This window comes from Eptatretus burgeri, chromosome 1, assembly GCF_056783735.1.
Source record: "Eptatretus burgeri isolate ZD-2024b chromosome 1, Ebu_testis_v1, whole genome shotgun sequence".
Taxonomy (NCBI): Eukaryota; Metazoa; Chordata; class Myxini; order Myxiniformes; family Myxinidae; genus Eptatretus; species Eptatretus burgeri.
In genome coordinates, this window is record NC_140961.1 from 69,608,511 (window position 1) to 69,624,982 (window position 16,472).

At 50.6% G+C, this 16,472-nt stretch overlaps 1 protein-coding gene across 6 annotated transcripts in view; it reads right to left on the reverse strand.

The window, feature by feature from the left end:
• The window catches only part of TAB1 (TGF-beta activated kinase 1 (MAP3K7) binding protein 1), an 82,462-nt gene that overhangs the window by 13,831 nt on the left and 52,159 nt on the right, over positions 1–16,472 (reverse strand). For all 6 annotated transcript variants that reach the window (XM_085887127.1, XM_085887125.1, XM_085887122.1 and 3 more), the window contains one exon: positions 1,759–1,987. In XM_085887127.1, coding sequence (XP_085743253.1) covers positions 1,759–1,987 — 229 coding nt within the window. The remainder of the gene's footprint in view (positions 1–1,758; positions 1,988–16,472) is intronic.

Genomic DNA, 16,472 nt, shown 5'->3' on the forward strand with positions numbered 1-16,472 from the left:
TACAATGCCTATGCTGCTGTCTTTATCTGTTGTGTGTGTGTGTGTGTATATATATATATATATATATATATATATATATATATATATATATATATATTTATATATATATATATGTTGCGGAAATGGCCCTTAGTGTGTTATTAAATATAGGATTTGCCCAGATCCCCCATTAAATGCATGTTTAGCCAGGTTGTTCGGTAATTGGATGTTTCATGTGTGTCGGGAGGTGTAGCAGGCTGTTCATTGTTCATACAGTGGTGATGTGCAGAGAGGTGGTTTTCTTCTTCTTCCTTCCCCTCTCCGAATGAGGCCCCGCCCAGCGCTCTGAGAGTGTCAGTCGATTTCGAGAAAAGCGAGCGCCGGGAAGGCAAGGGTGAAACTGCCCGAGCGTCGAGTCTGCGATCGGCTGTAAAAAGAAACAGCTGCTTTTTTCGAGTCTACCTTCTGCTGGATGAGAAACGACTGTGAGAGTCTGCCTTCCACTGGATGAGAGGCTGCTAGAGTAGAGTCTGGGATCGGCTTTCGTGAGAAGAGCGAGCCCCGGGAAGGCAAGGAAGAAACGGCTAGTGGGAGTCGTGATCTGCTGTGTCAGGAACGGTTGTGTCAGTCTGTGATCTGCTTCGTGAAAGAGGCAGGAGGGACTGCAGGAGGGGAGTCGGCGATCGACTTTTATGAGGACATCGACAGGTTCATCCGGAGTCCAGTGACGGAGCCTCTGACTGTCCCTACTCACTGCACGGCTCGACACGTCTTGTGGTCCCGTCGATCCGCCTGCGGAGCCCAATACCCCGATTTGGCCTGATCTGGTGAACAGGCCAGGCCTGGATTTGTATGCTGGACCTTATGAAAAGCCAGCTGGAGCACACCGTGGATCTTCCGCTCTTGTGCCGTTGACCTTACGGGGGCTGAGGCGCTGAGGCTGCGTGCGTGGGCGGTGCGACAAAAGGACACCGCCGCCATTTTGCCATGCGGCGTGATTGAGCTTGGGCGCTCGAATCCGTTGACATTGGCTCATCACGAGCTGCATTCGTGCCTTTGACACTTTTCCTCTCGTCCATGAGGCATCACCAAGTACTCTGTGTCTTGTTGTCTGCATGTTGTCTAAGGTTTATCTCGCCAGGGTTCCCTTCGAAACCCGTAATCCGTAGCTCCCTAGTTTAGAGCGGGTTATAGATGAATTATAACATTGTCATGAATGCTTTGCTTGTGTTGTGTTCCCCGTGTGCCCCAAATAAATCTGGCTGATTCATATGAAAGTTTCCGCATTGAATTTATTCGTGCCGTGCTGATGAACAATTCGCTCAATTTGTATATAAAACCAAAACGGGCGACGGACTGGCAGACTACGCTCGGTCTCTGACAAATCCAGTCTGTAGCTGGGGTCTATTTCCCCAACTGGTACGGCCCAGGTGTATGTTGGTATCGTGATCCGAGGCACGTGACCCGAGGTCTGTGCTGAGCCGGCCGGCGTTATAACCCCGGAGACGGCGGTGCTAAGTGACGCCGAATCTTCAAAATTTGGCTGTAAAGAGTGGGGTGCGAATCCCGCCACCGCCGATCCTTAACAATATATATATATATATATATATATATATATATATATATATATATATATATATATATATATATATATATATATATATATATATATATATATATATATATATATATATATATATATACACATACACACTACCAAAGAAAAAGCACAAGCTAACCTGTTAGTTATACCAAGATAGCATCTTGATCCAACAATACCTGTTGAGTTGCTGTTTGTTAGGGCTTGACCTCCAGGTGGGAAACCCAGGTTTCTGATGAGCAGTGTTGCATCATCATGTTGCTCAATTGCCTGAGTTTCCACATCATTCTTTGCTCGTTCCAGCCGTGTTTCTTGGTGCAGCTGCACGACACGCTCTACCACCACTTGTGCCACTGCCGTCACTGATGACCGCAAAAGAAATTCACGTGCTACCAGGATGGCAAGCTCCTGGAGAAATGAGACAACATTCTAAAATATTTCATTTTCTAAAATATAAATTTGTTGGCCTGAACATTCTGAAATGGTCACATACTTTTTAAACAAAGCATTAGCATCCGTAGCTATACAAATAATTCCAGTCAAATATAACAATTACTGAAGATGAGTAGACGAGGCCATATTTTTTTAAAAAAAACAAACATTCTTGCACATTTTTGCCTGAAAGTTTCATCAGCAAGACAAAATCTGCTTCAAATACAAAACTTATAATCAGGCCGAAATACAGTGCATTGTTGAAGATTCTCACCCGTTTGGCGTGCGGACAACCGCCTCAGCTCAATTGCGGCCACACGCGCCCACCAAACGAGCAATCCAGTCGTAGCTTCCGGATCAACGCCAAAACCCAGCTACGTGTGTTTTTATAACACCATAGATCAGCCAACTCTTCTGTTCACGCGCTACAGGGTCAATCGCCGAATTATCGAGAAACCTAATTATTCGCGCAGACAGAAATGCCGGGGATCTACACCTCAACGGGACCTGTACGAAAACGAGCCGCTTTACGCAGCTCGTTTCGTATGCGATTGCCGAGCGGTTTTATATATATATATATATATATATATATATATATATATATATATATATATATATATATATATATATATATCGCCAAGTCCCGTCGGACCCGATTATCTCATCGGTGTTAAAAACCAGCTAACATTCCGAACGCTTCATGGCAGTCAATGAGAGGAAGGGACGCAACGAGCGGGTGACATTTAACAATGGGGAACATTTATTTGAAAACAGGCAATGCAATGAATGGGGGGAAGGGAAAAAGACACGAGCAAAAAAATCCTACAGCCGAGTTCTATTCCAATGTGAAGCAAATACAACACAGGCACTTAACAGTTCCCTACTTATTAGACGGGCCCACGGACACATGTACGAACTCACACACACACACCCAAGAAATGGTGGCTGATGCCTTTAATAACGGACTCCAGCTCGGAGGACAGATAAGCTGAAACCCAGAACCTATCTCGAACCTCTCCACCTCGTGTGGTCTTCAAGCTGTTCGGACCCAGGCTCCAGCGAGAGCGAGCTGGATCCAATCGCCGTTGTGGTGGAGTCTGCGGGCCTACGGGGAAGGGCATGGTGGTGTGGGAGCCGCGATCCTTCCCGAGCTCCAGCGAATCCTCTCGTGCTTCCAAACACGTGCTGGTGAGACGAGGCGCCGATCCTTCCCGTCGATGCGTCGCTATCTCGAAGAACCACCTCCAAGATGAGGCCGATGAGTCACACCAAGCCGGGAACCAAGCGGAGAACAAAGAGCTCCACGAACCAAGAAGAGCCAGCCGAGCAACCAGCTCAACTCTCTTCCGATGAACAAAGCCTCTCTCTTCGACAAACCAAGCCAGAGCCCAAAAAGCGAACCGAGCCAAGCAGAACCCGTAGGTCTGCTGAAAAGCCAAGCCGAAGCAAAAAGCTCTCCAAAAAGCCTCCACCTCGCCAAGCAGAACCGAAGCTCACTGAACCAAAAGTCTTAACCCTCGCCAAGCAGAACCCAAAGGCCTGCTAAAAGCCAAGCCGAAGCAAAAAGCCTTCAAAAAGCCTCGATCCTAACCTGAGCTAAGCAGAAGCCGAAGCTTATTACAACCAGCCGAACCAACTCAGGATCTCTTCTTTATTCTCCTCCGCCCTTCCCCCGTTCCCGGCGTGACTCATCCCCCCCCCCCCCCGTGCCCGCACAACCGTGGGTCGGAGGGAGTTGTTTACGTCCCGTGATTCAGGACCGGAGGGCTCTTCTTCCTCTTCGCAGAAGAGGGGGAGGGGCGTCTCCATTGTTTTGTGATCGCTCCCAAACTATTATATTGAATCGCAGCGCACTTAATCGATTTCTGCCCATTAAACAATGGGAGGTGAACTATCTAGGGAACAAGCACTTATCGACATAACTGACTAAAGGAACCTGAATGTTGTGTGTGATCGAATTCCCAAATTCGTAACACTACCCCCTCCCCTTTCAACAGACTCGTTCTGAGTCGTCAAATTTTCGTGTGACCAGCATGTGTAACTTTTCCCCTCGTACATTTTACCTTCAGATCCCTGAGTGCGACATTTCTTTATACGTGTCCAAAAAATAAATAACCTAACGCGCTGCGTAACTAACTAAACAAACTCTCACAACTCATTCGGAGAACGTAACTAAAATTGCCGGCGCTAAAACAAACATGCAGGTGAGGTTCCACGTATTTACAATTTTCACTCAACTTATCCATGGCCCAGGACCTGTGATCTGTGAAAGGAAAAAGGTAAAAGTCATTGGTGCAGGGGAATGGATGGAGATGGTCACAAAACACAAAATGGACTGGATGGATGCAAAACATGGTGCACGGGCTGCTCAATGCAGTCCCCGGGTGTGGCTGCCTGCAGGGCTGTCCTCACAAAACTGGATGATCCTGGCACACATGGTGATGGATGGACACAGGGGAAAATACAAACAAGGGCTAGCAGGCATGGGGTCATGGCAGAGGCAGGCAAACGAGGCATAGCAAGGCAAGGCCGTGCGGAACAGGTGGCTGCATCACAACAGGCCGGCAGGTGAAGCTGGCCGGCCTCTAGTGTGGTTCCATCAGGTCTGGAGGGAGTGCGGTGGTGCCGGCCGCTCTGAAGGCGGGCTCGGACCGAGCCTACTGTCTTCCCCCACTCTATCGCCTTTGCCTGTCTCTGTCCATACCCACTCCCTTAATTTGCAACACAACAACAACAAAATTTATTTAGCCCCTCTTTATTTCTATTATTTTTATTTCCCTTCTATAATTGTCTCCCTAACCTCCTTTATCGTCATTGTCCGGCTCGCCTATCATGTCCACCGAGCCTACTCCCAACCCCTACGTTCCCTCTCTGGAGGGGAATAGGGAGAAACTAGCGTCCTGTCCCGAGGCCCAGCGAAGCCTCAGAATGGCCTCCTCAGAGTTCAGCGATCTACCAAGGTGAGTCCAGCGGCCTACAACGAGCGAAGGGATGGATGGTGCGAAGCGGTACATCTCCTAACTACCCTGACATTTATTAACCTGAAACTACCCCGGGGCTTTCCAAAAACGCCTCACACTTTTAAACTATCGGTTCTAAAAACCATGATTCCCGTCGTCTGTGTTGGTGTCCATTATACATTTGGGCCTTGCCCTCAAATTTTCATTCGTGCCCTCGCACAATTTCCTGGCTGAGCAGCGTGGCTGAACTGACAGGAACTCCCCCTCTGCCGAACTCTAACCATGGCACCCCCAGGCCCGCAGGCTGCCTCCGAGCCTAGCTGCTCCCTATGAACGTGGGGGGGTTGCCCTCTCTGGCATTGCCCCCCTCCGATGCCCACGTGGCGTGTTGGTGCCCCGGGTCCCTTTCTGAGGGTCGCCCATGCCCACTACACTGTCCCCGTGGCATTCTGGCGCTACGGGTCCCGTTTCCGACGGGTCGCCCGTGCACACTAAACTATCCCGGCCCATCTTGGGCCCTTGGCCTGCTCTGGCCGACTAATCCGGTGCCCTCTAAACAAAAAACTCACCTTTCCACAGCCACACTCCCAGCCGGTCCATGAACTCTTGCACCCCTCCAAATGGGTTTCGTGCCTTCTCTCGACACCAACAACACGACCTCCTGTTGGTAAATTTAACTACCCACTAACTAACATTAAACTGACCTCGGGGTCCCTTGGGTGGGAATCACTCCTCCCCCCAATCGGTCATCGCACCATCCATTCTACATTCGCTCCACTCACACACTTGGGCCCGCTGTCCCTCACTCATTCATCAAGTACATTTTCCTCTTTTCCACTCACACCAACACTCCACACTGCCATCCTTCCGAAATAAATCCCCTGACTAACTCGTGCTCCCACGTCATCCCTTAAAACTCATGCACGTTCCATTTACTCTACGTAGCTAAGCTACGTCTCCACTACACATTTCCAGTCTGTCCGTGTCTCCAACAATCCAACAATTCCCATTTCCTAAATCTAAACTGAAATCCCTCTAACTTATCCATTCCACAGGCTCCATGAGGAACAACTCACGTCCCCATGAAGTCGGTCTATCACTATCCCATCCCCCTAACTAGTACTTCCTGTGCCCCCAAGCTAGGGGGTCTTCTACCCCATGCCCAGGGAATCCTGTATACTCGAAGTGGCGAGGCTTGCTTTTCTCTTTTTCTATGCGCACCAGCACGGCAATTCACAAACCGCGCTCTTTTTCCCATGACGTCATGGCAGCTGTTCGAGCTTCGTGCACCTCGTCCCTTCTCGGACGGTAACATCCGGCAGGGATTCCCTTCTGCCGGATTCCAACTATTCGTGCAGCCATGACCTCACTCTGCGCATCCCAAGCAAGCCTCGCGTTTCGAGGGGTTCCCCGCGCGAGCACATCTGCTCTGCCCGTCCGTAACTCGTACCGCAGAATCTCTGATGACGTCATTCGCACCCCAAACCTGCGCGATCTCTCACGCAAGCCGGGGTACGCGTAACGCATCGGGGAAGCCGCTTCGCACGCTTCGCGTACAGAACGCACGGCGCAGGCCACACGGAGCTTTACAAACACACTCGCCCGGAGAACCCGTCCGAATCGAATTCACATTTCCAGCCTAACTTCTGTCCATTTGCGGGGTTGGCTTGTATCGACCACGGACGTTTCCATACCGGATTTCACTCGCGCAGGCGCGCACGCGGTGGCCTCGTGCGAAGCACAGCACAGACCTCGCTCGCACTGACGTGCGAATCCGGCACGGTCCCCAAAACAGCTACAGCCGCAACACGGCCTTTGTCCCTTGTCTGTCTCCGTCTTCGTCGCCATTCAACACACACACTCCCATGTGCCATGATACTCACAAACCGCGCCATGACACCTGGACAGGCGGTTGCAGTTTCTCGCATACCAACCGCCATCTCCCTCTCATACCGCGTCCTCACATGCGGTTTCTATCACACACGGCATTTCACACAGGCATGCTGTTTCTCTCACACACGGCCTTTCACCCACGCATGCCATTTTACTCGTACTATGCGCGAGTTTCAACACGCATTTCGGCACACTCGCAAACACACACACACCAGGACAATTACACTGGGGATTCGCGCTACCACAAGGGGTCCCGGGGCCTCCATACCCCCCCAAGCTCCGCGTGTACCCGTTAACAGCACTCGCCCCCCCCCAACTCGCAAAGCTCGACCGGATCCACCTCGTCGCGGTCTGCTTCAAGAGGACACATCGTCTCCCTCCGTTCATGAAGCAGGCTAACCTGCTGCTCAAACCGGGTCACGACATTCCGCCAGATCACCCCCATTGTCCTCCACTACCTCTACCTGTGTGTGCCCGTCTACACCTCAACGGGACCTGCACGAAAATGAGCCGCTTTACGCAGCTCGTTTGGTATGCGATTGCCGAGCGGTTATATATCGCCAAGTCCCGTCGGACCCGATTATCTAATCGGTGTTAAAAACCAGCTAACATTCCAAACGCTTCATGGCAGTCAATGAGAGGAAGGGACGCAACGAGCGGGTGACATTTAACAATGGGGAACATTTATTTGAACAGAGGCAATGCAATGAATGGGGGGATGGGGAAAAAGACACGAGCAAAAAAATCCTACAGCCGAGTTCTATTCCAATGTGAAGCCAATACAACACAGGCACTTAACAGTTTCCTACTTATTAGACGGGCCCACGGACACACGTACGCACACACAAACACACACACCCAAGAAATGGTGGCTGATGCCTTTAATAACGGACTCCAGCTCGGAGGACAGATGAGCTGAAACCCAGAACCTATCTCGAACCTCTCCACCTCGTGTGGTCTTCAAGCTGTTCGGACCCGGGCTCCAGCGAGAGCGAGCTGGATCCAATCGCCGTGAGCCGCGATCCTTCCCGAGCTCCAGCAAATCCTCTCGTGCTTCCGAACACGTGCTGGTGAGACGAGGCGCCGATCCTTCCCGTCGATGCGTCGCTATCTCAAAGAACCACGTCCAAGATGAGGCCGATGAGTCGCACCAAGCCGGGAACCAAGCGGAGAACAAAGAGCTCCACTAACAAAGAAGAGCCAGCCGAGCAACCAGCTCAACTCTCTTCCAATGAACAAAGCCTCTCACAACACGAACCAAGAACTCCGAGCCGAGCAACCAGCTCAACTCTCTTCTGATGAACAAAGCCTCTCACAACACGAACCAAGAGCAAGAAGCCACCACCAGCAGCTCGAGCCGAGCAACCAGCTCAACTCTCTTCCGATGAACAAAGCGAGGACCAAGAACTCCGAGCTGAGCAGAACCCGAAGGCCTGCTGAAAAGCCAAGCCGAAGCAAAAAGCTCTCCAAAAAGCCTCCACCTCGCCAAGCAGAACCGAAGCTCACTGAACCAAAAGTCTCAACCCTCGCCAAGCAGAACCCAAAGGCCTGCTAAAAACCAAGCCGAAGCAAAAAGCCTTCAAAAAGCCTCAACCCGAGTCAAGCAGAAGCCGAAGCTTACTACAACCAGCCGGACCAACTCAGGATCTCTTCCTTATTCTCCTCCGCCCTTCCCCCGCTCCTGGCGTGACTCATCCCCCCCCCCCTCGTGCCCGCACAACTGCGGGTGGGAGGGAATTGTTTACGTCCCGTGATTCAGGAACCGGAGGGCTCTTCTTCCTCTTCGCAGAAGAGGTGGATGGGCGTCTCCATTGTTTTGTGATCGCTCCCCAACTATTAAATTGAATCGCAGCGCACTTAATCGATTTCTGCCCATTAAACAATGGAAGGTGAACTATCGAGGGAACAAGCACTTATCGACATAACTGACTAAAGGAACCTGAATGTTGTGTGCGATCGAATTCCAAAATCCGTAACACTATGGAACCACAGTACACAAAAGTTTCCTTAAACAACTGCCTCGCATAAGCAAACATATTGACACTTCAGAGGGTCTGCTAATGTAGACTGTCTGAGCCAGAGGTCTGATAAAGGTCTCCGTAAATGTCAAAACAATGTTAGAATTTACTATTACGATTCCCCCCAAGGATTGCTCAAATCCAAACTGAAACTGATGGCTGTTTGTGCACAGGAAGGCAAAGGTGGGAAGACATTTCTTAGCAGATAAGGGTTTATTATAAAAGAAATACGGGGGATAAGGAAAGACATGATGATTAATAAATAAGGAACAGACCTTCACTAAAAAGACGTGAGAAAAAAAAGGAAGAAGGAACATGCAAGCTTACTGTATGTACAATGCAATACTCATACTAAAACCCAGCCAGTGGCCACAAACATGGAATGGATTCAAACCGGACAATGGCGAGGAATAGCAGGAGGTAGCAGTGAGGAGGCAGGCATGAGCTGGTTTATGGGTCTGCCACAACCAGTGCAGGCTGGTGTGGCACAGGAAGAAGGTGTGAGGAGCAATGGCGATGAGGAGGCCAGGAGACGAGAAGGCGGCAAAGCAGGAGGAGGCATGTCGTCTCCTCTGTGCCAAATACTCCACTGTTGTGCACACATCCTTCACCTCGTTTGGGACCACCTTCATGGGCAGCGGGTCCCGCCGTTGGCTGCATGCTGTGTGGGGGCACCACTATCTGCTGTCTGCCCCTCGCAAAAAAGTGTTCCACAGTTCACGATGATGCCGTGGCCTGCATCTCTTGGCAAAAACAGCCCGTATGTTGTTCATTTTCTTCGTGCCTTTTGTACCCAAGTCCTCACCTGGTCTTGCCTATACAGTCGGCTTTACAAAGCAGAACTTTACCAGATTATGCTCTATTGTTTACAATCACTGCCCCCTCAATGCACAAACAACATAGCCTCACCCTTGACAGATCCCTAATGCAAGAGTAAATCTGACTCAAACACATGGTCCATATTCGGCTTACCTCATTCTCGCTACAGATACCCCCCCCCCCCCTCTTCCATGCAACAATATCAATGACATCAGATTGGATTTTCCAAACACTAGAGATATTAATCAGGGAGAAAGATCAATAGATTTTCCTCAAACATCACCCCTGAAGGTTGTTGTTCATTGACTTTTTTGCATATAAAGTAAAGGCTCATAGGAAAGGTAGAACACAGAGCAGTCCACGATGCAACACAACAAAAGCAACAATAGACACAGAGAGGTAAACACCAACAACAAGGTTGAAAACAAAATAAAGGGAGACTTGGACAGATAAGGGATGTGGAGAGGAATGAGGGGTAAGGCAGGACACACAGAGTGGACAATATGGATACAGAAGCAAACTCTCAGGAAGAAAAACTAGAAATTTGGAAAGAGGTGGGCTTCTGTGGAAAAAGGGAGGGAAGTGGGGATGGAAAACAGCGGTAGAAAATATCATAGCTTTTCTTTTTGTAGACATAAATCAAGGCTCGTGGAAGAGCTAGGATGGTGAACGGAACATGATGCAACAGAAAAAAAAAATAAAAACAGGACGCAAAACACGCATGCATGCATGGGGTGGACAAAAGGAAACTCCAAGGAAAGGAAAAACTGGAAAATTGGGAGGAGGAGGGATTTGGGGAGTTAATAAGGGGAGAAAAGATCATGGTTTAGGATTGAGACAATCGGAGATGGTGGGGAACAGCTGTTTTGAAGACCTGGAGGAAAGAATGAGATTAAAGAGGATGTGGAAGTCGATTCCACAGGTGGGAAAAAGAGAGGAACAAATCAGTAGAGATGAGCAGTGATCTTGGATTGAGGTAATTTCACCAGGAGGAGGTTGATGGTGGACCAGGAGAGCCCTGCAGAAACCTGGGGGTGACAAAGCATGGAAAGAACAGAAGGTGCAAGACCAGAAAGGAGGTGGTAGAAGACAGACAATAGCGACCTGTCTGCGATGGCAAAGTGATAAAACCAGACTCAGACTGAGCACGGGAAATTCCAATGACCTTGAAGGTCTTGGATTCCACAGCATCAAGCTGAGAAAGATGCGAGACAGGGGAGCCAGACCAGAGGAGAGAGCAGGTCAGGTCAGGTCAGGTGTGGGAGCAGCACGTCGCTGCATCCACTTTCCACCGGTACTCCAGGAACCTCCATTTGGCCATCCCCCAGGCAGATGCCTGGCCCATCCCCATCTCCTTGAGATGCTGATCAACCTGCTGCAACCATGAGGCACGTGGTTGGCCCATTGGCCTCCACGACTCACGAGACTCCCTCGCTGAGAGAATCTGGTGAGCAGGATCAACATCAGGAAAATGAGCCACATGTCCATACAGCCACACCTGACGCAGACTATGCAGGTAACAAATCTCATTTGAACCTCTCTCAGCAACTGCTCGTTGGACACAAAGTCCGACCAGTGATTGCCAAGGATTCTTTGAAGAGACCTGGTACCAAAGGAATTAAATCTCCGTTTCAGATTCCTGGTCAGAGTCTGTCTCACACCCGCAGAGCAAGACTGGAAGCACCAATGACCTGAAGACTCGGTCTTCAGTCCTCCTGCACATGTACTGACAGCACCACACCCCATGATCTAGTGAATCCATGACTCCCCAGACCTCACCCAGACATCTATTGACCTTTGACTCACAGCCAGCAGAGACATGAATATCACTGCCAAGTAAGTGAATCTCTCCGTGACCTCAAGATCCTCACCACAAACAGACCCAGCCAGGACAGCAACATCGAAGATGTCATTGAAAGCCTGGATCTTAGTATTGACCCAGGAAACCCGTAATCCCAGCGGCTCCGACTCCTCATTCAGCACCTCGAGGGCCTGTGGTAAAATCAATTTTGAATTGAATTCATAATGAGGTAAAATGCCAATTTGCCTTAGCTCGTGCTTTAGAAAGAATTTAATAAATATATACTGGGAAAAGCTCGTAGGGAGGCATGTACACATTCCTCAGCAGTAGTAAAACCCTTGTAAACCTCATCCATCGTCCATTGGCCCAGATGGCCTGGCCAAGAAATCACATTCCCTTCAACTCCCTCTTCCTGACCATCTGGAAGGAAAAGTCTGACAAGGAGTTGTTTTTCATGCTGTGTTTGTGATTTCAAGCCCCACAAGACCCACCTGTTCTTTCTCAACGCCTCTATTTGTTTATTAGTGATTAATCAGTCCTTTTCAGATGCAGCTCATAAAATATAACCACGCCTTGTTAAGATTGTATACATGCTCAATGTAACCCATGTAAAGGTAGGACTGCTTGAGATTCACACCAGGCTATCTTCTATGTGCACATGTTTCTGTCGTTTACTTCATTACTGAATAAACTGCTTTAATTGACTTATAAAGTTCTTTCTGTTTCAAGGTGCCACATCAAAAATAGCCACAACAGCCCCCAAAAGTATCTCCAGCATCTCTGCAAAGATGACTGCAAAATCAAGGTCAGAGATCTTGACAATCCCAAACGATGCACCGCAGCTTGATCTCTCCGACATCCTCTCTGGAATCCAGTCCATACAAGTGCTGAAAAGTGTGGGGGCCAGTGCACACCCCCTAACAAACTCCAGTAATAACTGGAAATAAGTTTGAGATGGTATCACCACATATCACAGCATTGTCAGCACCAGAGTACAGTTCAAACATCAGATTCATCAGTTTTGGTGGCACCCCATGAAGACCAAGAATCCTTCAGAGGGAACCCGATTCACTGAATCAAATGCTTTGCAGAGATCAACATCGGCTGCAAGCAGCCCCTGCCGAAACCGTCGTCTGTGTTCGGTGAGGACCCGAATAGCAGATGGTGGCAAATCCGATCAATAATTATCCAAGCAAAGACCTTGCCGGCACTGAGAGCATCATCACCCCTCGGTTGTTGTTGCAGTTCTGGTGATCACCCTTCCCTTTCCAGAGAGGGACAACAAGGCCCCTCTTCCAGTCAGTTGGGATGATGCCTATGTTCCAGGCAAAGCACAGAACTGCATCCAACGACATGAGTACAGCATTTCCACCAGTCTTGAGAAGTTCAGCATGGATGCCAAAAATCCCAGGAGCTTTACCCCATTTCAACCAGTTCACCGCAGCCTGTGTTTCCACAAAGGAAGGTGGATCATAGTTGATTGGAGAGTCAGCATTAGGAATAGTAACACCTCTAACATCAAATTCAACAACTGGTGGATCACCTGGTACAGCCGCTCAAAGTAGCCCGTCAAGTGGGTCTTTATTTCGGACTCCTCTGTCAAGAGCCCTCCATACTCCGCTATAACTGCAGTACACCGAGGGGTGGGCTTGAAGGAATGTGTGAATTCCGCTGTAAGCAGGACGGGAATCACTTGACCACAGGTGATGCTCTTCCCCCTCCGATTCCTTGCACATATGCCTCCTTGTCCACCATCAGCGCACGCACAGTTTTATGCCTGAACTCCATGAACAGCGCAGCTCTGACATTAAACCTGACCTTGCAGCTCTGGTCAATGGTATCCAGCGTCCCTTCAGAGACAAAATTCTTCTTCGCCCTCCGGTGAGTTCCAAGACATCCACTGGCAACATCAAGGATGGTGGTCTTGAAGGCACTCCACAGCACATCAGGATTCCCCAAAGCACTAAGATGCCCCCAAATCCCCAGTCAGCCTGTTTGCAAACTCCTGAGCTTGCCAACATCCAACTGAGGCTGGGATGGTCCCATTCTCCCAGATTTAAGTTTCAACTTCAGAGCTCCTACCACAAGCCTGTGGTCAGTTTTGAGGAACTGAGCACACTGGTAGACCCTGCAGTTCGGGATCATCCTCCAGCAACCATCAAAAAGCATGTGGTCAATCTGCTTTGCCACACCGCCAACGTTGGAATACCAAGTTCAGCGATGAGCCTGTGGGCACTGAAACCATGAACCAGCCACCATAAGTCCATCACTTCTTGAAAAGTCAAGGAACTTAGTGCTATTCCGGTTCACAGTTCCAAACTCATGGGGATCAACACATGTCTCATAACCATCCCCATTAGTTCCAGTCAATACATTGAAATCCCCCAAGACGAGAAGAGCATCTCGCCTGGGGCACTGATCAACCACAGATTCGAGCGTGGCATAGAATGTGTGCTTCACGGTGAGATCACTCGCCTCAGTCGGAGCATATACAGAGATCAGAGAAATGACACCAAAGGAGTGACAAATACTTCGTCTCATAATACGCTCGTTGACCGGTGTTGCCTCAATTACCATTGGAATAAACTTCTTGGGCACAGCTACAGCAACTCTTTGGGCATGGTAACCATCAGAACGACCAGACCAATAGTAGGTGTTTTCACCCACCATGATCTCACCACAATCCAGTTTCCGAACCTCAGAGAGTGCCGCAATACCATTGTCCAAACGCTTGAGCTCAGATGATAACATAGACATGTGATCATCCTCTTTTAGCGATAGGACATTCCAGGCACCCACCCAAAGGGACCGCCTCAGGTTAACCCAAGGAGACTGTGATGTCGTGGTAGGGGTGCTTAGAAGGCAGACACGAGCGGAGGAACAGTCGAGCCTGGCTTTGTTGCACCAGCGGGAGTGCGGGCGTACTTTGCCCGCAGCTCTCCTTTATTACGTACTCAAGGCACTCACGAGCCGCGGCGACTACGGCACCCACTACGACGCCTCAGGCGGCGCGCACTCCTTATATCCCTGGCAGACACGATGATCACGCCGACCACTCCCCCACCATCATGCCCTGCCCCGCAGGCCCGCAGGCTACACCACACTCCTCCCTCCTAAAACCATGATTATTAAATGATCATCATCATAATAAGCATAAGCAGCACGAAATACCACGGTATAAAAGCAGACAAGGTACAAAAAAGAAACAGCATAGTATAAAAGCACATCACAGCATATAACATGTCGATGCGAGCGAGTGGAGCTGCAACGGCCAGGCTCCGAAGACTGAGTTGCACAATGAACCTACGAAACCCTGACCGCGTTACCGATATGAAGCAGCAAGGTGAGAAGCACAGCAGCACTACGCAGCAAAAGCGCCCCCAGGCGGCTCATGCTTACAAGGCCTTCGGCGAGGTCGTGGCGACCTCCCGAGCAAACCTCCCCCGGCCCCATCAAACGCCTCCGGCCGACAAGGCGGCACATCTCCCCCAGCCAGACCTGAAGCAGATAAAGATTCCGAGGCTGGAAGCTCGCTGTCTGGAAACCGTGGCGCCAACGCCAGACCCGACTGACCTTGGGTGGGGGCGCTGAACAGCGCCGTTGGCTGGATGCAACAAATGCCCCACAACAACCCACGCACCACAATCAGTTGAGATTCCAACGCATGTCCAAACGGCCTTGAGCGAAAACAGAGAGCCGCGTCCCAGGCGCCAGGCACGTCTGACCTTGCCGAAACCAGAGGTGGGGGTAACGCTGAACAGCGCACCAGCCCCGGCTCCGAGTCGATCTCCGAGACCCACACGGCAGTTAGACGGTAGCAACTCCATTCAAACCACACTTCAACCACAGGCCCGCCACCGAGCAATAAGAACATCGTTGGTACAATTGCAAACTCCTTTTTCCGTACAGCGCGTTCTTTCGATAAAATCCCTGCACATGACAAAGCAACCACCCGCGGCCCGGGGCAATGGGAGGCCAACAAAACCTCTTTATTCGCCACCATCGCTCCCAAAGCCTCCACATCATATTGATCATAATGCAAATCCCATCGCTTGATCTCAGCCAAACCCACTCTCACACAGGAACCGTCGGCATTTATTTAAACAACGTTAAACCGCGTCACTCGAGCAATTAACAAACACGCAATGAATAGCAGCCCATAAACCACATCACGTGTCCATCTCTTGGTTGTCGTCTCGATGTTGCGAACCGTGACTTTGTTGAACGCGACGGGCTCGCCGCAACTCCCCGTTGAAACTGCCCGAACAACACAGGCGCGCATTGCCTCATGAGCACAGCCGAAGCGCGAGAGCTCAGCGCGAGAGCTGGCACGGCTCCCGTTGCTCCCGAACCGCACATCACCGTTGCAGGCAGCAACGAACGGCCGCTCCCGTTGCATTGATGCGGCTCCCGCCGCCAGAACCTCGCCCTCGGGTCTCGAAGGAAGCAACGAAGGAAGCACCGGCGCACCTGGAGGTACGAACTGGAGATCCAGCTCGAGGTGCGTCAACCAGTCCCGACCCAAAAGGGCGGGCCCCTCCCCTCGCACCACAAACACCGAGAGTAGGGCGCTTCGACCCCGGTAGAACACCGAGACGTAGGCCACCGCAAGCGGTGCAATCGCTTCGCCGGTGTACGTGTGCGATGCGAGGGCAGCACGAGTGGACTCAACTCGACACCCGATCAGTGCCCCGATCACTTCGACCCCCCCTGGCATCGGTCCTGTCACCGTCGGACCAACTGAAACCAGGCTCACCATGGGCAGCATCAGTGCCCCGGTCACCTCAACCTCCCCTGCCATTGATCTTGTCACCTCCGGACCAATTGAAGGCAGGTTTAACATCGGCAGTATCTCCCGTTCCGGGTCGCTGGGAACTCCGTGCCCAGGCTGCAAAACTCGACCCGGGCGTTACCGTGTACGCCATGCACCGAACACCGTACCGGCAGTAGGTCTCGACCCGGGACGGAAG